Consider the following 26,227-nt stretch of genomic DNA (forward strand, 5'->3'; position numbering starts at 1 on the left):
GTTTAATCCATGCGCTACACAAGTAACATGTATTAAATCTGGGAAAAATATTTTTAAATTTTGTCCTGCTTTCACCATATAAGGAGCAGCATCCGATAAAATAAGCAGTAATTTATTAGAAGGAATAGTTGTCGGAAGAAAAAAAGTTGCTAATGTTTCTTGTATAAAACGCGAAATTGTTAAAGCATTTGTTTTCTCAAGTTGCTGGCATGAAATAAGATGAGATTTTGGTAAGGTATCTTCTTTAAGAACACCAATCAATAAATGAGCAATATACTTTCCTGAGGAATCAGTGGTTTCGTCTACAGATATGTCAAAATAATTATCTGCAATTTCTTCCTTAATATTAATTAACACCGACGAGTATAGCCCGTTCACATTATTTCTTCTTAGAGACCGATCACTTGGAACATTAAGTTTGCAATATTTTTTTAGAAACGAACTAAAATTTACATTTGCTAATTTTGAAAGCGTGTGAAGCAGTTCTCACATGTTGGTCTATCTGAAATTTCTTTTCACATGCTATCTATAAATAAAAAATAAAAACCTTTATTTTAACCCAACCTTTAAAATATAAAAATATACAAGGTGTTTTTGGTTAATCAAATAACTGGTTTGGAAAAAAAACACTCGCTAAGTGTTTTAAATGCAGTATTAATCCACAAATTAGTTTTTGTTACTAACCATTAGTACATCATATAACTTATTTTAAAATTCAACAAAAGTTTTTTTTTTGTTAATTCAATTACAATAAAAATAATTGTGTTTTAGAATAGCTGACTTCATAAAAAAAAGTAAAGGTGAAAAATTTTTCTAAATACACACCATTGTATTGTACCATGGACAATTTTTTTTCACTAAAGGAAGCTATTTTTCATTTAAAAATAACCTACGAGTACTAAATTTCAAGTAAATACGTTTATTGGTTTTAAAGTTATTGTTGTTATTAACTAAAAGAATTTAATTTTTTTTTAATTTTAACACCCTGTATCTCGAAAAGTAAATAAGTTTGACCCCTCATTAACTATATCGTTTTGTTCAATTTTTCGAGAAGTATCTACAGTCAAACGTTGTAAGTGTCATTTGGAAACACCCTGTATGTATGAAATATTAGATATTTAATAGAAAATATTAGATACTTACAATTTTGCCACAGACTGAACAGTAGATTTTTCCCATATCCATAGACAGCTCTTTATAAAGTTTAATCCAAGTTGAAGCACTGGTTGTTTTAGGCATTATAAAATCACAATCTTCCTTTTTGATACGCACAACGAGTGTTTACGCTTTGAATATCAAAACAAAAATGATTTACAAATCTGAGCATCAAATTAGAAATGTTTAGGTACCTAATTCAATAAACTGGGAGATTTTGGAAAATCCCTAAATTAGGAACAAAACTATTAGCCGTTTACCTACTGTTAAGATACAATAAATTGTAGATAGATTTTTGGATTAGATCATAAAATGCAAATGAGCGAACCCTTAGCGATTATCCAATAACTGAATGCCTCAGTGACCGAGACTTTCTAAGAATGTTGAGGGCTACTTAAATAGATCTTCTTTGAAATTGTAAATGTTTTGTACCTGTAGAGATTACGTACTTAGATCATTTCTTGATTAAAATGACTACAAAATTTTATACAAGAATTGAAATAAATTGGTATGTTTAAAAATTTTCAAATACAGTATAAAAATCTGAACTTTTATGCACTTTATGCAAACTTTTATACAAATATGCCAAAATATGAAATATTTGCATAAAATATGCACAATATGCAAAATATGCAATATGCATATTTGCCGAAGTCTAATTATAACTTTGCATTAAATTTATTTAATTATTGTTGAAAATAACAGAAAAACTTATATTTGAGTAATTAACAAATAATTAGCAATATTTATTTAACTTTTCGACATGCAGTTAGAAAGTAATTTTGACTGCCAAAATTTAAAGTGAACGACAGTAAAAATAATTATTATTTTAATGTTCCCATTATACATAATTGATTATTGTACTATTATTACCCTGAAAAATTGTTTCCTTTTAATCTAACAATATATAGGTATATCAAGTATTATATCTTAACAAAATATGATTTATATTCATATTTTTGCGTGAAAAGCGTGAAAAACTTTTAATAAAACTTTTTCCGCTTATCGATTGTCACGAAGTTAGCGACATCTAAAGGTTGGCGGCGAAAGTTTCCGCTTCTACTGTGTTTCGAGGGCGTTCTCCACAGTGGAATCACCCCTCTTGTAGCGTTGGATGAAAAGATGGCGCTGCTGAATTTAATAAAAATAACAAATATAAAATAGTTTAAGGTTTAATTAATTGATTATTTTGTTTGTTAAAAATATTCTAATTCCATTTGGTTTGATTATTTATTAATCTATAAAATATAGAGTGGGGTAAATAAGTAGTGTTCACAAATGAAGTATATTTTCCGAGTACATAAATATAAAGATTATTAACGAAATATTAATAATAATAAAAAATATAACAATTAAAATGTATATATATTTATAAAATTAAAAGTTTACTGCTTTAAACAGAACAGAAAATTAATATTAGATAAAATATTTTTGTTTGTATTTATTGTTAAGTTTATGGTGAATGCGCACCGCCAATATTTAAAAAAGTTAAGTCTAGAAATATTTTACAAAAAGGGTCTCTTAACACGCAATGACAGACGTGCAAATATTGTCACGTCGTGACGTTTCTTATAAGACGTATAATGAAAACAGGTCTTAATACCTTGTGTAGTTGTTTTTTATTTTATTTATATTTTTATCCTAGCGGATCAATCTTTGGTTATTAAATTAATTAACTGTTTTTATTAAATTTGTAAAATTCTCAGTATTTTGATAAACGAAAATATATGCTACATTTTAAGCGCGTTTTTGCAGAGTTTTACGGAATATAAAAATAACACCAAATTACGAAAAAACTAAACAGTTTATTTTTATTAGTTATTATTATTATTAGTTTATATTAAACATTTGTAGAAAAAGAAGTTTATTCACTAAAAAACCTAATTGTTTTTTAAACATAAATGAAATAATAACTTAAAAATAATTTTGTTTATTATAACTAATAAATTAACAATCAGAATAAAACAATGTATTCTATAAGTTAATGTGATGAGTTTAGGTCCTGTCCCTTGGTTCTGGCGTGATGTGGTCCCCTCCAGTGAGAGAATCACGGGTCCATGTTACTGGTCTATTGGTCAACGTCGCTTTAGTCTTCTGATAACTCAATGTTGAGGTATTGCGGAAATTAATGGATTGGAGTGTGTGTTCACTTTTTGAATGTATTGTAATTTCTTTTGCTGGTATACTTCTTTCTCTGTTAAGATATTGAGATCCTCATAGATTCTTTGGTTGGTTACGTACTAGGGTGCATCAACAATTGCTCTTAATATTTTTAATTGGCATCTCTCTATAATAGCGATAATATATTTACTACTACAGCCCCACAACTCTATGCTATATGTCCATATTGGTTTGATAACTGTTTTATAAATTAGAATTTTATTATTTATTGACAGCTTGGAGTTTTTTCTAATTCACTAATTGATTTCTTTTTGTCTTAGTTGTACTTGTTTTCTTTTTTTTGGTGATGTGTTCTTTCCAACACAGTCTTGGAGTGTCAACACAGACATACAAATAGTCTTGGAGTTGTTGTGTAGCTATGTCTTGGTCGTATCTATTAAGTTGTGTTACATATTTTTTGACTGACTCTTCTCTTGCAATTTTTAGTTGTGTTTTTAATTTATTGGTTAAGCGATTGTAAAACTTTTTATCTGCTGGGTTCCGACTTTGTTGCCATTTGGCCCTTGCTCTTCTTTTTTCAGCAATGAGCTTTTTAATTTCTAGTGGAATATTTATTCTATTCTCGATTTTATGTTTATCTGCATCGTTCGGTGTCGCTTCTTTTGCAGCGTTTTGCAATAATGTCATAAGGTTGTTTGTAGCTGCTTCTATTTCTGAAGGGCTTCTTAGTCTTACATTTAGTTTAATGTTTTCATCCAGTATTTTTCGGTAAAGGTTAAAATCTGTTCTAGGTCCATACAGTTTTGGAGTAGGTTGTTTGTTAATAACGCAGGTGCTAATTGTTGCAATAATTGGTGAATAATCTGAAGATAGATCATAACTTGGAACTATGTCCATAAAGGTGTTAGATATTCCTTTTATGATGCAAAAATCTAAGAGGTCTGGTCTTTTTTTGGGGTCCGTTGGCCAGTACGTTGGTGTTCCTGTTGATAAATATGAGTATTTATTTTCTTGCAATAAGCTATAGAGCTCTCTCCCCTTTGTTGTTATTAATCTTGATCCCCAGTAAGTGTGTTTACTATTAAAGTCACCAGCTGCGATAAATTTTGGACGTAGAGTATTGAAGAAGGATCCGAAATCGGTTTTTTTAATATTGTGCTTTGGAGGGCAATATACTGCTGCTATTGTTATTTCGTAAGGTAATGAGCACACTTTAATTACTGTGGCTTGGATACAGTCTGTTATATAACTTTCCATCATGACATGTTTAATTGATTGTTTGCTCAAGATTGCTGTACCTCCATGGGCTGTCTTGTCTGGGTGGTTAGTATGGTACGTTAGATAATGAGGTATTTTAAAATATGATTTGTCTGTAAAATGTGTCTCACTTAATAATAATATATCTATAAAATTTTGTTGTAGATATATTATCACCTCGTCCTTATGATTCAACAGGCCATTGGCGTTCCATTCAGCTGTTCGTGGAAAGAATTGTATTTGCATACGAGTTTACTTAGCATGTTCAGATCAAAAATATAACCTAAATATTGTTGTTTAGGCTAGAGGCATGGATATTAAAAGAATTAATGAAATCGGAGAGTATGATGTTTAATGTTTATAAACTTAGTGCTAGAATATAATATTTGATGCAGAATTGAACATTTTAATTTTTGTAATGATAAAGATTTTTTTAAAAGATTAAGATTAAGTAAACCTACAGTAATCTATAGTTTGAGAAAATATTGTAAATAGTTGTTAATACATGATTATAAAAGTAGGTGTATACATATTTTTATTTACTTAGTTTAGGGATTAAATATTTTCATAATCTTGATAATTAAAAATGGATTAATTATCCTATTTCAAGAGATATTGGTGCTATTGATTCAATAATAGTAGTATCGGATTCCAAAATGAAAAATATGCACATAGTACCTAAATGGGTAGATTGTCAGATTCTTTTAATAATTATAAAATACATTTAATTAGTAATTTAGAGTAAGTATACAAAATATCCAGAGTGTAGTAGGATTTTTTCAAAACTTTCAATAAATCTTTATATAATAAATGGAATATTAATTTTAAATTCTGAAAATTTCGTGATATTTCGTGACGCCAAACTAGAATTAGGCTAATTTTATTCGTAAGTCGATTTCATAAGACGACTTTACGCAAAAAGTTCAGAGACTCTCCAAAAGTGACTTATTTGTTACGAAAGTTGTACAACAGATTAAGATATTATTGTGTTGTCGTCCTAGCCTTACATAGGAGGAAGACAGAAAAAATTAAGTGGAGTGATTGTAGATGCAATTGATCGAATTCCCATAGTGACGGGCAAAATCACTAGTTATATATAAAATTATTTATATACAAAAATGTTTCGATAAAGACGGTATTACAAAATTAAAAGATATTTGAAATTGTCAGGGTAAGTCTCTAGAGAGTTTTCAAGTTGGGTTTAGGTTCAAAATGGGATACAATAGAAAACCTATGGGTGAAAGAGCTATAAAAGAATCGACTTTTCAAGAAACTGTATTAATTTTAAAATGGAATATTTTCATTTGTTTATTTAAAAAACACGTGAATTTTTGCCAAAAGCGGAATAAAACGGATTTGGTCAAAATCAAAATCGGCTGATTATCATGATAACGTGAACACCGCGATGTTTGGGAAATGTTTAAAAGAAAAACTGCTTCCAAGTTTACATGAACCATCTGGTATAGTTTTGGATAATACCTAATACTATTTGGAAATTTTAAATAAGCAACCAAGAAATTCCTGAACAGTACATAAAATAAAAAAATGGCCAACGAATGAAAATATTTTATTTCCTCAGTATTCTTTCAAGTCGGAATTACGTGCTACACTTGGTCAGGATTAATAAAAAACCAAAAATATTTATCGTAGACGAGGTTATACATAATTTTGGACATATAAGACGTATTTTATCAGTAAATTCTTATCACTACAATTTAGAAATAATAGAATATGTAATCTTGTTTATTTTTGCACTAATAGTTGTATATTTTTTAATGAATGTAGTTTCTTATCAGTAAAAACCATATTTTTGCTTGTCTCTCACAGTGCTTCAAATATTGAGAGAATTTGCTATTAACTCTTTCTGTGTACTGGCTCGACAACTTTGCCAAATTTACTAAAAATTTGTTATATTTATATTCAAAAAACTCCATATAACTCAAAATCTAGAATCTCTCCCGCAAAACCGGTTCTGCGTGGGATCACAAGGGACCGAGTGGTGTAGACCCGAGTGGGTCTGGTTGTGTAGAGAGTAGAAGGCCGGATATTCCAGAGGTCCGCAGGGTTAAGGATGATTCGGTACAACTTCGCCGCCAACGGGGCTCAGGAATACATAGGCTTCCGAAATAGGGAAACGTTTATTAAAAAAAAATCTTGTTATTAGGTAGTGTGGGATACAATGTTTGCTTTAACTGTTAGTTAATAATAATATATGGAGGGTATTTGGGTCTTTGGGTCGTAGGTTGAACATGTAATAACACGTGTTAAATGGACTCCTTTAAAAACATGCTTCTGATGTTCCATAAGATTTTACAAAATTGAAATATTCGAGTAAGAATATTTTCATGTAATAAAAACTTTCTCGTTATCCTTATTCTAAATTGCATTTACATTTATCCATCTAAATTGCATTTCTTCAACCAATTTTCTAAATGAGTCCATTTAGAGATGGATTTTACTTCTATAACTCTTGTCAATTAGTATACAGGGTGTCCAGAAACTCTCCTGACAAACGAAGACCGGAAATTCCTCAAATAATTTTAAGAGAATTTCACTCAATTCACCTAGTCCGAAAATACTTCCTAAGGGAGCTAGAGTTCTTTGAAGATGGGCCTTGTATTTAGTTTTTTTAACTCCTCTAGAACGCTTGTATTTAGATGAACAAAAACTTGGTTGTAAGGTAAGGTTGTTTATCCTCCTGAGATAAATCGATTTCATCAATTGTGAATTTCTAATACCGGTCATAGGAGTAGATAGTCTACCTTCATCCTGGCGCAACCCCTAAATCGCAGCTAAGTCGAATGCTACATACATGTCATGCCCTGAACGTCGCGTTGTATGTTAAACGTCATATAAAATGTCTCATAAAATGTCGAATGTCGCATAAAACGTCGTAAAAAACGTCGAACGACGCATAAAACGTCATAAAACAAGTCTAACATCGCATAAAACGTCATAAAAAACGTCGAACAACGCATAAAATGCCGTAAAAAACGTCGAATGACGCAAAAAACGTCATAAAAAACGTCGACTCATAGGCGTACGTTTTGGGTAGGTCAACGCTTATTTTAACGCAACTTTTTTGTCTGTAACTTTGAAGCATTCATGATACTAGAATATTAAATTTTCAGGAATTCTAGTGCTAAAACGTACTACTACTTTAAGTCCATAGGATACACCGTTTTAAAAAAAAAACGATTTGAAATTTTTTTTCATCATGAAAGTTAAATTAAAATTTATAAATTACACACAAAATTTTATTTAAAGGTTTTTAAAAACAAGTTTTTATTACGACGGAATGAAACTAACACAAAATAACATGTATCAAAGGTAGATAATTACAAAAGATGCTCGATGTGATGACCAATAGTCTCTATGCGTAGATTTACCCTGTGGCTTAGAGACGCCGAATGTTTGCAAAAATTCCAAGGATATTTCCAAATACGTTGCAAGCTTCTTGTATCATTAGCCAGAGTTGAGCACGATTTTGTATTGGAACGGAATAAACAAATGCTTTTATGTATCCCCAAATAGATTAATTGCAAGGATTCGAACCTAGTGGTCTTATCGTAGCTATTATCAAGAAAGTCTCGTACATTCCTGCTAAAGTGGGCCGGACAGCCGTCATGTAGAAATCAAAGTTTTGCCAAATATTTAAAGGGGCATCATTTAACAAATCAGGTAAAATATTTTGCAGGATATGTAAGTAATCAGCACCATTTAAACGAGCAGGAAATTCCACAAGTATAAGTAGATAATCATCAATTACTTCTATCCAGACGGTTATGCTAAACCTATGCTGATGCTAAAATTCTTGAACAACGTGGGGATTATCACCAACGTACGAATAATAATGTGCATTATATATACTAAAAATTTAATTTTTTGTGAATGTAGCTTCATCACAAAACAAAATGTATGTGAAAAAATCTTTATTTTGATTTTTCTAATCTTGTAACCATCTAGCGAATTCTTTACGAGCAGGAACTTCTTGTAACAGTGCTTGGACCTTTGTAAAATGAAAAGAATATAAATTTTCGTTGTATAAGATATTTCCTAAAGATTTTAAAATTGTGAGATACATAGCAGATAGCCTTCGAACGCTAATTTCTTGATTTTCCTCAACTTCGCCTTCCTCAACTTTCCTAACTTAAATCATTAGGTCACCCTGTTTTATTATATTTTACTGAACCTGTTTCTATAAATCGTTGATGAAGAGCTGTAAATGTTGAGTGACTATGATGCTCACAATTGGGAAATTCAGCATGAAGGCTGAAGACATGGCATATAGAACAAAAAGCAATAAATAGCTTATATAATAAAGGGTATAGAGTTCTAAACTGAAGTTTGAAAAATTTCATTTTTTGTGAATGTAGCTTCATCACAAAACAAAATGAATCTTTATTTTGATTTTTCTAATCTTGTAACCATCTAGCGAATTCTTTACGAGCAGGAACTTCTTGTAACAGTGCTTGGACCTTTGTAAAATGAAAAGAATATAAATTTTCGTTGTATAAGATATTTCCTAAAGATTTTAAAATTGTGAGATACATAGCAGATAGCCTTCGAACGCTAATTTCTTGATTTTCCTCAACTTCGCCTTCCTCAACTTTCCTAACTTAAATCATTAGGTCACCCTGTTTTATTATTTTTTACTGAACCTGTTTCTATAAATCGTTGATGAAGAGCTGTAAATGTTGAGTGACTATCATGCTCACAATTGGGAAATTCAGCATGAAGGCTGAAGACATGGCATATAGAACAAAAAGCAATAAATAGCTTATATAATAAAGGGTACAGAGTTCTAAACTGAAGTTTGAAAAAGGATAATGGAATAATAAGAAGAAAAAAAATGGTTAACTTTAGTTATCAAGCTGGACTTTTAGACCGATGTCTGAAATTTCTTCCTGATGCTTCAAATTGCGATTCTAGATAATGCAGAATATTTTATGTAGAATAAATTATTTAAAAATTAAATAACTTAGTTAATTAATAAGTTATCTATATACAGTGGGTGATCAAATTATTGGAGCCGTCTCATCCAATTTTACTTTTTGTTTAATAACGTAATAATTGAGAGCTATAAAACATATTTTTGTGCTCAATTCTATTTTAATGTGACTTAGAACCTTTAAATGTTTACAAATATGAAAAACAAATGAGTAATTACATGAAAAAACACTTTACACAAAATTATGCCTTAAGCCTAATACATGGTAGTGTCACTCTGAAGCAATGACTGCCTGGCACCTTCTTGGCATACTTTCTATGTATTTCTGGCAATTTTGTTAAATTGTTCCACTCCTGTGCCATACTGCTATTAAGCGCTCTACCAATTGACATTTTGTGGTTATAATTCTATTAGAAATTTCTTGCTTTATGAGCTTCTAAAGATTTTCTATTGGATTTAGATCTGGCAAATCGCCAGGTCAGTCGAGCATCTTTATATGGTTGTTAGCAACGAATTTTTACCTTGTGACATGATGCCGAGTCATGCAGAAATATGAATCTCTTATTCAGGAACCACTCCTAGACCTGGGAAAGCATTTTTGTTTGCAGTACTCTCAAGTACTGGTCCTGCCGCATTGTTACTTCGACAATGTAGAGTCTACCAGTTCCTTGACTGCTTATAGATGGCACCATGATCTTAAGTAGAGCTTTACCGTCCTTACAATGCAATCCACTTTGTATTTTTTTCCAGGTCTTCTCCTCACAAATTCAGCTCTATCCAGGAGGATCTGCAAGGTAGATTCGTCCGAAAAACAAACCTGGATATTATTATTATTTTAGAGTAGTGGACAATGTTATTTACCTGATTCCAATTATCAATAGTCCAATCATTATGATATTTAGCCCATTGAAGCCTGTTTTACCTAGAGTATACACTCTAGAGTACACAGAAAACTGGAAATGGACATCAATAATACCCAGTTTGGATTCCTAAATAGACTTGGAACAAGAGAGGCGTTGTTTGCACTGAACGTTATGTCTCAAAGATGTATTCATGTGTTTCATAGATTACAACAAGGCCTTTGATAAAGTGCGGTATGATCACCTAACCAGACTCCTGACAGAAAAGAATTTAGATAAACGAGACATCCGACTAATAGCAAATATGTACTACAATCAGAAAGCAGTAGTGAGAGTAAAGAATAATACCACTAAAGAAATTGAAATAAAGCGAGGTGTGAGACAAGGGTGTATACTGTCACCAACCCTGTTTAATCTCTATTCTGAAGACGTAATGAATAGAACACTCTCTGAGCAATCCGTAGGTAATAAAATAAATTGTGTTAGATTAAACAATCTGAGATTTGCCGACGACACCGTTCTGATCGCAGAAACACTTGAAGAGCTACAGACATTGGTGAATAAGATAGCAGACTGCAGCGAAGAATATGGACTATCTTTAAACATAAAGAAAACTAAATTTATGGTTATATCGAAATCAACACAAAATGTCCAAAATTTATATTTACACAATGAAATTATCGATCGAGTTAGCAAATACAAATATTTAGGCACTTTTATAAATGAAGACAACGATAGCTCAGCAGAAATCAAATAAGAATAGAAAAAGCCAGATCCATATTCACTAAAATGAAGAGAGTGTTCTGCGGAAGAGATTTGAGCCTTGAAATGAAACTTCGCCTGATGAGATGTTACGTACTTTTTGTGCTGTTCTACGGAATGGAGTCAAGGACGTTGAAAAAGATTGATACCAAAAAATTAGAGGCATTTGAACTGTAGATGTATCGCAGAATCCTGAGAATATCATGGACCGAGAGAGTCACAAATGTCGAGATCTTGAGAAGAATGAATAAAGAAAAGGAAATCATATTTACGATCAAAAAACAAAAACTGCAATACTTGGGACACATTATAAGAGGCGAAAGATATGATCTGCTTCGAATAATTATGCAAGGGAAAATAGCAGGAAAAAGGTCCATAGGAAGAAGACGAAACTCCTGGCTAAAGAATCTACTGGAATGGTTTAGCTGTAGCAGCAACGAATTGTTTCGGTCAGCAGTTTTGAAAATACGTATAGTCCTGATGATCGCCAACCTTCGGAACGAAGATGGCACTTGAAGAAGAAAGAAGAAGCCTTTTTTCTTTATGGCTGGTGTGAGTAGCGGCTTCTTTGCAGGGCAACAAGTTGAAATCCCTAGATCCTTTTATCGCCGACGAGCTGTCATTGGTGAAATATTGATGCCAGACTCTTGCATCATGTTCGTTAAAATCCTTCGAAGTTGTTTTCTGTTTGCCAAGAAAATATCTAGAATTTTTCTTTCATATCGTGGTGTTGTAATTTTTTTTCGAAAAAATTTTTTTTGCGCCGTGGGGTCAAATCTAAATTTTTGTCAAGTATTTTCTTTATACGGCAGTCAGAATGTTGCCACTGTTGCCAGAATATTTATTGTACTTTCATAAAGTGTTACAAGATAATCAAATGAAAACAAACGTATTAATGTACTATACAGCCTAATTATATACTCTTTTTTGTAAAAACAATTGAATTTTACTAAGTGACTCTAATAATTTGATCACCCAATGTAGTTGCAACTTACTGAAACTGTATAAATAAAAATTTTGTTTAGATTTATGTTTTCTCATATATTAAAGTTTTTTCGACTGTAAATATTCCATTATATTTTCCTATTTATACCAATATACATACTATCAAATCCTATATCAGAAATCAATCAGTTCCGAGAATTTACATAACTGCACTTTGACTGACGGGCATATAGTTCCGTGATTGATATGCACCTTTATCGGTTCGAAACTAATTCTTCGAGCGCCCATGCTGGAGATCGACCAAGGGAGGATAACAGGGGTTATATGACCGACGTCGCTCTCTCGTAAGGGATTGGGGATCGAGCGGGTCGGTTGGTACACCCGCTAAACCCCAATGGTGCAGCTCCATCTCTCTGGATCCCGAAACGACCTTTCTCCACAAAGGAAAATATTCTTTCCCTCTAAAATCCATCTCGAAATGCCGTTGGTTGTTGTAACTATGGTTTTAACAGGTAAAAATATCCTCGGAAAGGTCTTGGAAGATGAAAATATTTTGTTCGTAAGCCGGACTAAAAAGATTAGTATTTGGAAAGCTGATATTTTGCGAATATAAATCTTATTCATAACATACGCACGCAAGCATTATGTTCGTAAAATAGAAATCAATTGTTAGAGAAATATTATTAGAATTTCTTTTGAAACTACAATAAAAAATAAAACCTATACATGAGTTTGTAAAATTTTTTTTTTTTTCAGTAACTTATAGAAATGTGTATCTGCGGTTTTCGAACAGCCTTTGCTGTTTTTCACGTCCCGATATATATAAAAGAAATTGATTTTAAATACTTAAGGTGAAGACCTGTAAATTATAGGAAAAACACACAATTTTACTAAAGAAGCCTAGAAAATCCTTCAAAATGAGAGTTTATAAAGTTATTTATTTTATTTTCGGAGGTTCATACTTTTGCGTTTTCCAATAAATCTAGAAATCGTACCTAAACTATAAATCTTTACATTTTTCTTTTCCATCTTTTTTCGTCTCTTTTCTTCTTTTGTCTACTCCAAATATGCGCTTGGCTTCCCTATTTACATTTTTCTATTCGCTATGTGCAAGTTCCGAAGAGCGACACCTAGTGGCATAAATCAGCGAAGGTGTTAGCACTATTAATATTTTAGATTTATAATAAGCTGAAAATAAAGTGACTTAAACTTTTTTATTTAATACAATAATTATTGTAATATATCTCAATTATTAACTTTTGAAATGAAAAATTTTGAGTTGATTTTTAACTGTAGAAATTTGTAAGTATATTTTTTACGTTTAGATTTCATTATTTGACATTTAAGATTGAGGTTATGAGGTTCTTATAAGGTAAACATTGTATGTTGTAAATAAAATTAATTATTAAATTGTAGTATTTCTATTAATATGCATACAATAATAAAAACTGGATTCCAAAAAATAAATCATAAAATACATACGCTTTCATAAAAACAACCTAACTTCAACACTTCAACTAATGTTCATTTTAGACTAAATTGCATAACTGTGTTTTTATCAATCCAAACCTTTCAAAGAAACTTACATCATTGGTTTAAATAATTAATTTTTTGCCTGTTCACTTTTGGGTGGCGTAATCTGAACTTGAAGAAATATTTAGCATTTTTTTTAATTTGAAAAAAAAAATTGTAAACAAACTTGAACCAACATGATTATTATTAATATTTACACTTTAAAGTGAACCTTGTATTATTGAAATTTGCACTTCAAAGTGAACTTTAATTTAATGTCCACGTCAAACTTATTACGAAATCGGGCATAAGAATGCATAATTTCGGTAATGTTACTTACTTCTGCTTTGTTATGATATAAATCCGCTTTTTCCGTTGCAATAATTTGTGTTTAGAAGTTGAAAACCCCCATAGAACTGGAATTTACTATTTTTTGTTGTATTTTTACACCACCCAATCCAATTTTCTTCAATAACTACTTAGAAATATGCTAACAAAATTACAAAATTACACCGCTGCATGCTCACGATCGTTTCTCGTATCCCCTCCAAGTACTTGCACATAGCGAATAATTTACTATGTTGAGTCTTACCAATATTGACATAGCAAACTAATATGTTTTGTCTAATCGTCTTTGACCATGTATTTTTTTCACTTTTCTGTCCTACTCCTTCTAAAACTTGACACGTAAACATTCTTCGCACTGAGTGACTAGTATTTTGTATTTAAGATTAATTTTAACATTAATCAGTTCCAAATATGTTAAAAGTTTACTCCTAATTTTATAGTTATCATCACTCTACCCTAAATCTATAAGAAAAGCATTTTGACTTTCTCAATAAGCATTTGTTTTTGTTCTTTCATTTTGAATATCCAATACTCAAGTAGTAATGATTTTACAGTATTTGCTTATGAGTTACGTATTAATTTGTCCGTCACATGATACACCGTACATTTAATTTTTTTATATTTAATTTTAATTTTAATTTCATGCTGGATCACGCTGAAACTTTGCCGCACACATCTCCATGTATTACTCGTATGATGAAATAAGCACGGCTTGTAAAGGAGGCGAGGTGAAAAGTCTCTCCGTTTATACATGAGTGGTTGATACACAACATTTCTACCTAAGACAAGAAATCCATCATCCCTGTCATTTGTAGATTTTTACAACCTTTTCCACTGTTCTAGAAAACTTACGTTCTTAAAATTGGATTGACGATTTTGTACTGTACTGAAGTTATATTAGACAGCGTATTTTATTATTTTATATAACTGGAAATTATACTAATAGTCACATAGAATAAAGTGCCTTCCTGGGAGGAGTTTATTAAAAGATACATGATTTGATTACACGATTTTTACTATATTTTAAAAGTACCTCTCAGAAAAATAATAATTTATTAAAAAATAAATAAACTCGGCAATAAAAGCACTTTAAACTGAAATAAAAAAGATGCAAATACCTGTTTATGGCGTAAATATTATTTTGCCTCACTGGTAAATGCAAAGAAAGTAAACACGAAGCTATAATCATATTCATCGGATTAGGTAATTGACTTGGCGTTGTTGAAATATAGTGGGAATTTTGGCCTTTCAAATCTGTAAAGACTGGAGGAATTAAAAATAATGTTGGAGGCGAAACTCTACAGAACACCGGTCGAAATTGAGACCCTGTAATATAGTAACAAAAAAAAAACAAGAAATACAAAAATAAAAAAAGAGATATTTAAGATAAATTATAATATATCTAACTTAATTAAAAAAGGGATCTCAGCAGCAGACGAAACAAAACGACTAACTATGAAAATTTAAGATTATTTATGTTTCCAAATAAACTACCTAGTTTGAACTAACGGTTTTGGAGGTTGTATTCCACAAAGGTTAAATTTAGACTAGGGGTAGTCGGAAGACAGCAAGCAAGCAATTTAATTAAACCTAGCCTGTGAGACATGTTCACCCATTAGAATTACGTTTGGGTGTAACGATTCATTGGAGCGAGGTGTATTAACTCAAGTAAAACAGTAGCCACTCCAACAGGAGTCACTCGCTCCAATGCTCCAGACCATCCCTTTCCCCCCTATAGCACTCTGATGCGCGATAGGGGCACAACTATCAGCCAAATCCTCTTCATGTGGGAGTCCTGGGTAATAGAACTCCAACATGGTTCCCTAATCGATTTTAAATTCAGGACAGCGTGACGTACTATATTCCTGTGATCCTCTTATGACTTATCCGCGGAAAAGATTGCTTGCTTGGGCCTCATGTCCCAGCTCTGGGCTAACGCTCATTTCGGAGACTTAATGCTCAAGAGTTGGGGCAATACGTTGCCGGTTTTTTGTGTTTTTTTTTGTTGGCCGAGACCTTTTTTATGTTTTTTTTTAATAGTTTTTTTGGTAGGATGTCGTGGTGGAAGGTCTTCATTATTGGCGCCTATTATAGTGCTTTGTGTTAGTCTGAATTGGTAAAGCTACCAACTGTCCTCTTTCTTTCCTTTATTTTCTCTCTTGGTTTTGTTTTCTCTATAGGGTATGTGTTTATTTCTGTCTCTCTGGATACCTTTTATTTTATTCCACTATTTGTTGTTTTGGACGTTTCTGTTTCCATCGATGAAAAATGTCGTATCTCATAATCTCTTGCAGTATGGGACACTTGGGTGATTTCGGAAGATAGCGGCGCTCTTTACGGATAAAAAAGTGGCTTCTTTAAATATTTCCCTTAGAATATTTGACGATATTTAGCATTAACGGAGCTTTTATTAACGTTTATATATACAAATTAATTTGTAGCGTGTTGATAAAAAAATTATAGAGCAGGGAAATAATTGAATAAACGGTATGTCTCACAAAATTAGAAAAAATAAATATAAAATTAATTAGTTGAAATGTGAAAGCTTTTTGATACGTCACAACCTCTAAAAATAGATATTTCTAAATAAATAAAAAAATTTGGATTTTAACCAGTTTTAATGTAGATCATAACATTTTTATAGTACCTCGATGTCTTTGTTGTCTTTATAATAAGTAAGTAAATTTATAGTTTAAATATTTTTCTTTTGTTGCAGAATTCAACTGGAGAACCAGTGTATCGAAAAGTAGCCGTAGTTGAAAATTTCTTTGATATCATCTACAACGTTCATGTCGACTTAGAAGGAAGACCTGGCAAACACGCTGGACAAAAGAGAACATATCGTACGGTAAGTCCAAAAATACATTTTTTAAATTTCGCTATGGACTGTTATAGTAATTGGCCTCGTACCTTTAAATATACTTAATTTTTATTACTAAGAATGCTTGGACGATTTAAAATAGTAGTAGTTTATTGTCATAAATTTATTGTCGTAATATAAAACTGATAATATTTTTGATAAACTTGTTCTTATTTTGATATTAATAATTTTTAAGCGTCTTATAAAAATTTATGCCAATGATATTCAAGCACAAAAAAAACGAGAAAGCTCCGTCCTTGGGAATAAACACAAAATGTGTATTTAATCGCTTGGGAAATATAATTTTTGTAGTATCAGACTATCATTGACATGTATGGATTCTACTTTGTAGATTTGTAAGATAGATTCTAAATGATAACTTATGGTTTGTATGAGTTTGTTTTGTCTATTCATCTTTCATTATGATCATTTTTTCTGCTTTATTCATTTTTTATTGTTTTTCGTTAATCAGATCTCTTCTTCTTAGAGCTTGGTTATTTTTGTTTTTAAATGTTAATGTTATTTAAAAATGGTATTGCATACTTCTTCATTTTTTCTGCCAGTGTTTCTGCCACTGGAAAACTCTCGGTCAATCCGACATAAGTCGTTACTTTGGTATACGTTTCATCACACATATCATTTAAAAGCCTTACGTATTTTTAAGAAATCAATTTCTCTATCATACATCTCCAGAGCTCTTGTCTAGGAACTTCTCAAGATCTATAAATACCAAATGTAGTTTTTTTTCTTCTCGCCTTATTTCTCAAAGCAAACAAAGCATTTGTTGTCCTCCTTCCTAGCATATACCCAAACTGCTCTTGTCCTATCGATGTCTCTCTCCTCAACCTTTGCTCTACAGTTCTCTGCCAAAATTTTATTGTATGCGACATTGACTATCTTTCTATAGTTTTTACAGTCCTAAATGTTCCCTTTATCTTTATACAATGATTGTTCCTTATATATCCCATTCAGCATTTGCCACAAAATAGATGCCATTTGTCCTTTTCCCTCCTATAGCCTTTCAAACCTCCACAGGTATTCCTTCATGTCCTACTACCCTACATTTCATCCTATTTAACGTCTCGATAACCTCATCTCTTGCAATTTTCGATAAAACATTCTCATTTGGGATCCTTATCTCTCCCCTGGTGTTCTTTAATTAGCAGCTTTTTTAAATACTCATACCATATTTTCTTGATGACTTGTGCATTGATCTAGCAATGCCTTTTAAACTTTTCATCCCCTCGTGTGTTTTCAACTCTTCATACAACTATGCAGACAATCTTTTCTGATATATCCTACCTTTTTTTATGTACTTATCTTATATATATATCCTTATCTCCTTATATTTTAGACCTGTCATACCGCTTTCTAACTTTTTTCTTCTCTCTAATCTTCTGCTGCACTTTATCGTTCCACCACCATGTTTCTTTGTCTCTAGGAGACCCTTCACCTATGTTTTTCTTAGCACTTTACTGTTGGCTTCTCAACAGTCATTTACTATATCTTTTTTCTAAAGCTCTTTCAGCAGTCTTAAATACTTTTAAATACTCTAGTCAAATCCTTATCCTTTAACTTACACCACTTAACTTTCTGGTGTCCTACATGATTTCCTTTCGTAATCTCTTTCAGCTAATTTTTTCCAAACTTCACAAAATCTATCTAACTTTCGTTTCTCCCGCTACTATAGGTTATATGCTGATCTTCAGTCTTCATAAAAAAACGTATTGATGACAACCAAATTTCATGCCACTGCAAAGTCAACCACACTATTTCCTTTATGAGTTTTTATTTTCATTCCTAAAACTTGATTAACTTTTTATATTCCTGCTTTTTCTCTACCAGTAGCTCCATTTTAATAACCTCCAATATAACACTTTTCCTCTACAGCAATCTTGAACATCTCGCAATCAACGCACTCCAAAATTCTTCTTTTTTCTGTTCTTTACAGCCTACCTGTGGGGCGCAGACACATATGATGTTCACTTTGGTATTACATGTATCTAGTTTGATACTCATTATTCTCTCACTTCTTCTGGTTATACTTACTAAGATGTTGTTCAAAATATTACCTACTCCATAAGATCTCTCGACTTATTACTTTCCAACGAGTTTATTCTACATACAAAGTTCACCAATTCTTCTGCTCTGCATGAAATCGGCAAGCTCTCTTCCTTTACTTGTCATGCTTACGAGGTTGAGAGTTGCAATTCTCAGGACTAGCTTCTTTGGCTTCTTCTGTCCTCTAGCATAAGCTTACTTTTTGCAGGGTTACGCAATGCTGCAGCTGTGCGTCGCTTACGGGAAACGCCCTAGCCTCTATCTTATTTTTCATATTCCTTTCTTCAATGGTTTTAGCAAGGTTTTTAGTGCCCGATGTCTTTCCTGGCGTAAGCCCTTCTCCTTTATCCTGAGTTGGTACCGGCACTGATAGTTACCGACCTACTCAATACACTTATGAATTACCAGAGTCATCGTAATACTTTAGTTGAGTTTTAAATTCGGTTTAGCAACCTTTAAGTTTTAAAGATGTTTATCAGACCTTATCTATTATAGTGCACATGTTTATGGCACAAATTAAAGAAAGTGTTATAAACTACAAACTACACGAAAATGAAAATATAACAAATAACATTAAAATATATTTATTAAACGTCGATGTCAAAATTACGTATCCAGTTTACTGCTTTGGGTATTGGTTTATGGTTCTAAATTTGCACGCATTCAGAAGTAATATGTTGTATGGTTAGTCTTTCATGGTTACAATCACAATATTGGGACGGAATTTTACTCCACGGTGCTATGATGTCAGCTCTCATTTAGCCCATCCAGTATGGATTTTGTTTAATGTCGTTTATGGATTACGATTCAAATCAAACTAGGGAACCAGTGGAATACTATACGAACGTGTGGTGTTGTGCTTTATTTCCATCATTTATTTTTTTTCAAGTCGTCTGATATTAAAAACAAACTCTGGAAATTAGCAGCTGCTTGTCTATGGATTTTATCCTAGCTTGAGCTATCAGATCTATCTTCTTGCCACTCTGTATCCAGTTTACGATTTTTTTTATTTTATCTTGGACTCCGTTTGAACCGACTTTTTCCTAGTATTTGAACAATCATAGTCATATTTCTCAAAAAGTTACAACAACACAACGTCGACTACCCTACTGATTTTGGACAGAAATGTCGAAGATATTCACGTAAATGTCTATGAATTATCTCCAACTTTTTACCGATGTATAAGAAAGTATTAGATGAAGGAACACAAAGTTCTAGTTCTAGGATCTCCATAATACGAATGTTCAAACTATAAAATATATAACAAACAACGAAACAAAAAAACAACAATGAAAAACATTTAAATTTATAGAATTTTAATGGTTTATTACTTTTACTTCGTTTACAGTCCGTTTTTTTGTATTTAGTGAGTCAGCAGCGGTAATTTTATTAAAGCTCTTAAAAAGTGGTAGGACTTTTTATGTTATTTGCTTCCGACATTGAATCTATCAAAATTTTCCCAAGGTCAGTGAATCCGCTATATTAATAATACGAGTTGTTGATATTTTAAAGAGCAAGAGCGATCAATTTGCTGCCTTCAGTAGACGGCAACTTTAAATTGTCGATAATAAGCAAGACAAATTCTTAGTGAAGCAATGATGGAATAAAAATTTTATACCGAACTGGCGGTATGATTGTCGGTTGTGTTTGAAAATGTAAATATCAAAGATTTATTCTAATTATACATTGATTTAAAATTATTGCGTAGTACTTTTTAGCGATTTTAAATTATATCTTCGAACAATTTTAAGACTATAGTGCCAAAATTTTGGTTTAATTTCATCAATTGTAAACGGGAACACCTTATATAAACACGTCTAATTGTACAAAGTTCACGAACAACATTACGACTGAAAAGTTGACACATCGCATAAACTGCGGGAAGAGGACAAAAGTGCTCGGATGTGTGTATATTTCTTGCATATATATGTATGTAAATTCGTAGCCCTGTCACATGTCGACGGTTTACCGTCTCTTCGGTTATCGCTTGATAGAAAATGAAACCTTAAACTCACATAAAATAACGGATTAACAATACCTCGTCCTGTACTGATTTATAATTCTTATAGTACAGCAACTTCTCGGCTGTTTATTTTCCCGAGCGTCTCCTTCTGTTTTCGAAAGTCGTCAGTGGCTTTTATAGATTTGTCTTGATTTAATTTCTTCTTTAGTGGAGTATTAGACCATAAACACATCCAGTCTAAAATTTTCTAAACAATATCTTGTCTAGATCGAGATGTGAGCTCAACGTGTTCAATGAGCTTAACTTATCTGCTCTTTTTGTGGCCCAGACGAAAAAAAGGCCCAACCTTGCACGGCGAGCTACCAAAAATTTTATTATTATAACATTTAGGGTTATGAATATTACTATAATACAAGTCTATGCACCAACAGCTGACAAACCAGATGAAGAAATTGAGCAATTCTACAGCCAAATTAAATAAATTCTCCGGAGCACAAAAAAACATGAAGCTACGATTATTTTGGGAGACTTCAATGAAAAAGTTGGTGCCAAAATAACACAAGATATAACCGGAAAGTATGAACTTGGAGAAAGGAACGAAAGAGGGCAGAGACTAATACAATTCTGCCAAGAAGAGAATTGCTTTATAGCAAATACTTTGTTTTAACAACCTAAAAATTTTCCCATATATATACCTGGAAATCTCCAGCTCATCAAGAAGGAAAGGTAGTCAGAGATCAACTCGACTACACTATCATTAACAGAAGGTTTAGAAACAGTATTATATCTGCAAAAACATTCTTAAGTGCAGACGCAGCAACTAATCATAATCTGCTCTGTTCTGGACTCAAATTAAAATTAAAAATAATAAAAACCCCGACAGCTCAGAAAAAAAACATAATAATCGACTGACTCCTAAGAAATGACGAAATAGCAGATGAGTTCGGAAATAAGATAAATCGTGAAATTAACAAACAGCTAGAAAGATCTGAACAAGAAAATATTGGACAAAAGATAGATATAATAAATTCCGCCATGGTTACCATAGCAGACGAAGTTTTGAAATCAGAAAAAGAGCCAGTAAATAAAAAGAATTGGATGACCGATAACATACTAGACCTTATTCAGCAGAGAAGAAATTGTAAAAATAAAGATGATACTCGATATAGAGAAATATATCGACAAATAAGATACGAGGTTAAGCGAGCAAAAGAGGCCTGGATGAAACAGAGATGTAGTGAGATGGAAGAACTACAAAGAAAACATGACGAGTTTAATATACACAAAAAACTTAGAAATTATCTACACTCAGAGAAAAAGAACTCCTTACTTTATGACTCCAAAGGTAAAATTATTCTCGACTTAAACGAAAAAAAGGAAGAATGGACCAACTACATAAAAGAGTTCTTCCTGGATACGAGGCCACCACTTAACACCACAAAGTATACGAATACTGGTCCTAATATTTTAAAAGCAGAAGTAGAGAAAGCCATCAAACAAAGCAAAAATGGGAAATCTCCAGGCCCTGACCAAATACCATCAGACTGGCTCAAACTTCTAGACGACGACAATGTTTCAGAACTAACAAACATTTATAACCACATATACGAAACTGGAACACTGCCACGAATATGGTTGGAGTCTACATTTATCCCACTTCCAAAAAAACCTAATACATCATCATGTAAAGACTTTAGACAAATTAGTCTCATAAGTCACTCTCTCAAGCTACTTCTTAGGATAATTCTTAATAGAATCAAGCAGAAATGTGAAGACATAATGGGAAATAAACAATTCGGTTTCAGAGAAGAATTGGGAACAAGGGAAGCTGTGTTCTCAATGCTAACACTACTTCAACGATCATGGTAAGTACAGAAACCAATTTACGTCTGTTGTATAGATTTTGAGAAGGCGTTTGATAGGGTTCAACATTGTAGGCTGTTCGAATATCTAGAAATGATTGGAATAGATGATAAAGATTTGAGACTTCTACAACATCTATATTGAAATCAAGAAGCTTCTATTCTGGTAGACGGCAAAGAAACAGACAAAATTTGTATTCAAAGAGGTGTTAGACAGGGTTGTGTATTGTTCCCAACTTTGTTTGACGTTTACTCGTAATTTTTAACGTTTACGTATAACTTTTAACAAAGTTTTGGAAGGGCAATGTGGAGTTCGAATCGGGGGAGAAACTATTAACAACATCAGATATGCAGATGACACCACGATCATGGCTGAAAGTATCGAAGATCTTTAAATCCTTATAGATCGAGTCACTAGAGAATGCTCTAATAATGGACTAAGCATAAATACTACAGAGACAAAGTTACTTGTGGTTAGTAAACAAGACCTCAGCGCTATACAACTAATTGTCAATAATGAACCGATATCAAAGTTAACCATTTTAAATACCTAGGATGTTGGATAAACGAGACACTAAATCCGAATCAAGAAATTAAAACTCGTACAGAAATTGCAAGAGGAGCATTTATGAAACTTAGATCTATTCTGAGCAATTCTCAGCTAAACTTACAGCTGAGAATTAAGTTCCTAAAATGTTATGTGTATCCGGTATTACTGTACGGATGTGAAACCTGGACTATGAAGGTTAATATTATGAACAAATTAGAAGCATTCGAGATATGGTTATATCGTAGAATGCTCAGAATATCATGGGTTCAACACATTTTAAACAGAGAAGTCTTGAACAGAGTAGATCAAGGTGAAGGCGACTTAATAAAGATGATAAACAAGAGAAAACTCGAATATCTGGGGCATATCATGAGAGGAAGCAGATACAGGATAATGCAGTTGATACTCAACGGAAAGAGCGACGGAAAAAGAGGAATTCGTAGGAAGAAATACTCATGGCACCAAAACATTCGTCAATGGACTGGCTTATCAGTAGATTAATTATTACATGTCGCGCAAGATCGAGAACGATACCGGCAAATCGTCATGGAAGCTACCCACGCCTAAAACTTGGGCACGGTACTCAAAGAAGAAGAAGAACCTTTAGAAAAGTTAACAGTAATATAAAATTTAAAATCGCGACTGAATTCCGCTTCTGAGTTGGCCGCAATCTTGAATCTAGAGGAGAATCGTCGAATATCTCTGTCATTTTCAACTTTTCAACAAAAATGGTTCAAACTGAAATTGTTGCAAATGTGATTTCCTACAATTTCTTTTTTAAAACTTCTTACGTAAGCCAATATTTTCCGAAATAAGAAGGAAAATAGTGACAATGCATAAACATAACAGAATGTACTTAAAAAAACATGTAGAAAGCTATATTTCTTTCATTTTTTTGCTAAAATCAATATTTTAGATCCTACGTATGCCGTAAAGACGCGAGCGTAAGACTTTGCATGGATTGGTTTTATATAAACTGTTTTTGTTCGATATCTCAGCTATTTTCAACTTTTGACAAAATGGTAGGGATGTAAGTTGTTGCAATTGCGATTTCCTACAATTTCTTCTTTGCAAATTTCTCGTGTGGACGATATTTTTCGAGTTAAGGGGGAAATAGTGACTAAGTATAGTTATTCAATTATCTCATTAATTATTAACTTTATGACATAAATTCACATAAACAGAAATAGAGAGAATTATATTTATACAATTTTCGTTTCTTTAATTTTTTGTGATCCAATTAACATTTAAGATCATACGCCTATGACAAGCCTAACGATACACAAGTGATTAACGAAAACCTAGGCACTGAGGTCATCCGCAGCAAGATATAAAGAGGACAAACCTGTCTAGTAAACAAACTCTCAGTTTGTTTATCGACGCTCTTTGGAGTAGACGTATTGCAATCAAAATGGTGCAGTATTTTGTGTGTGTTGAAGCTACAATCGAAAATAATATTATTACAGTAAAATATGTGGTGTTTTAACTCTATTATCATTAACCAATATTCGTGCTAATTAAGAACACAACTGAAAGCTCGAGAATGTATGTTACTGGGAATACTACGTAAAAAAACGCACTTAAAACTCTACCCCGGTCTTCATCTTGTAGTGTCTATCCGTTTCGAATGTTGGCGACCACATGGGAATCTGTATTTTGCAAACTGCTGCTCTGAAAAGATTTGTGGTTGTTGTGTTGAACCACGTACGTAGATTTTTCAACCAGGAAATCCTTTGCCTTCCTCGACCTCGTTTTTCTTCTACTTTTCCTTGTAGAATTAATTGCAGCAATCCATATCTTTCGCTGTTCCTTATGATGTGACCGAAATATTCGATTTTGGCTGTTTTTATTGTGGTTAACAACTCTTTTTCTTTTTGCATTCTTAATAAAACGTCCTGATTAGTAACGTGGTCGGTATTGGATATCTATATGACGATAAAGCTACATTTCGAAAGCCTCAATTTTCTTGCGATAGCGTCTCTAAGAGTCCACGAGTTCACTCCATACAACAGTACAGGTATATAGGATACCTCGGTAGTGTATCATATTGCTCTGCATTTTTACTGCAAGTATAAGACCTTAAATATTTATATAACAAACAAATGAAAGATCAAAATTGTTCAAATTATAATTCTCTCCATAATAAGCGAGATAATTTAATAATTATGATTCCCCCCTTCTACAATTTTTCTTAACTCGGAAAATATCGACCTTATTAAAAAATTGTAAAAAAATGGGTTCTTTAAATTTAAGATGCCATGCAAGGCATCCCGAGTAAACTATTGGAGAGAACTTCAAAGTTAGTGATTGAGATATTCCACGGTTGTTGTAAAAAAAAACATTATTGCCTATACCCATATTTAAAATACTTCGTTTCTATTTATATTGCTAACTTCTACAGTCTTCGTTTCAATTGTACACTGAACTGTAGAATATAAGCAGCATTTTGTAGGGTAAGCAGCGTTTTGTTGATGTTTATTATAAGGGAATAAACATCAATGGCCGCTACCTCAGTAATCTACGATTTGCAGATGACATAATCCTGATAGCTACTAACCTACAAGAAATGCGAACCATGTTTTTAGAACTACATACCGAATCTTTTAAAATAGGACTGAAAATGAATTTAAACAAAACAAAAGTCATGCACTCCGAAGACACCGTGACAATAATAAACGATAAAGTTATAGAAAAAGTTGAAGAATATATATACTTAGGACAAAAAATAATACTAAATAGGGAAATTCAAACTGAAGAAATAAAAAGAAGAAGAAAGTTAGCTTAGGCAGCATTCGGTAAACTGAACTATATACTCAGAAATCAACAAATTCAATTACATCTTAGATCTAAAGTTTTTGATGCATGCATTATTCCGATATTAACTTATGCGGCACAAACATGGACAATCACAAAAAAGAATATGAATATACTTAGAGTCACTCAACGCGATGGAAAGAGCAATGCTAGGTATATCACTTAAGGACAAGAAAACAAACACATGGATAAGACAGAAAACCAAA

General features: G+C 32.3%; 1 protein-coding gene across 2 annotated transcripts in view; it reads left to right on the forward strand.

Moving 5' to 3' along the window:
- The window catches only part of LOC140441117 (nucleolar protein 4), a 553,801-nt gene that overhangs the window by 221,816 nt on the left and 305,758 nt on the right, over positions 1–26,227 (forward strand). For both annotated transcript variants that reach the window (XM_072531571.1, XM_072531572.1), the window contains exon 3: positions 16,628–16,759. In XM_072531571.1, the coding sequence (XP_072387672.1) occupies positions 16,628–16,759 (132 nt within the window). The remainder of the gene's footprint in view (positions 1–16,627; positions 16,760–26,227) is intronic.

This window comes from Diabrotica undecimpunctata, chromosome 5 (genome assembly GCF_040954645.1).
Source record: "Diabrotica undecimpunctata isolate CICGRU chromosome 5, icDiaUnde3, whole genome shotgun sequence".
In the NCBI taxonomy this organism is placed as follows: Eukaryota; Metazoa; Arthropoda; class Insecta; order Coleoptera; family Chrysomelidae; genus Diabrotica; species Diabrotica undecimpunctata.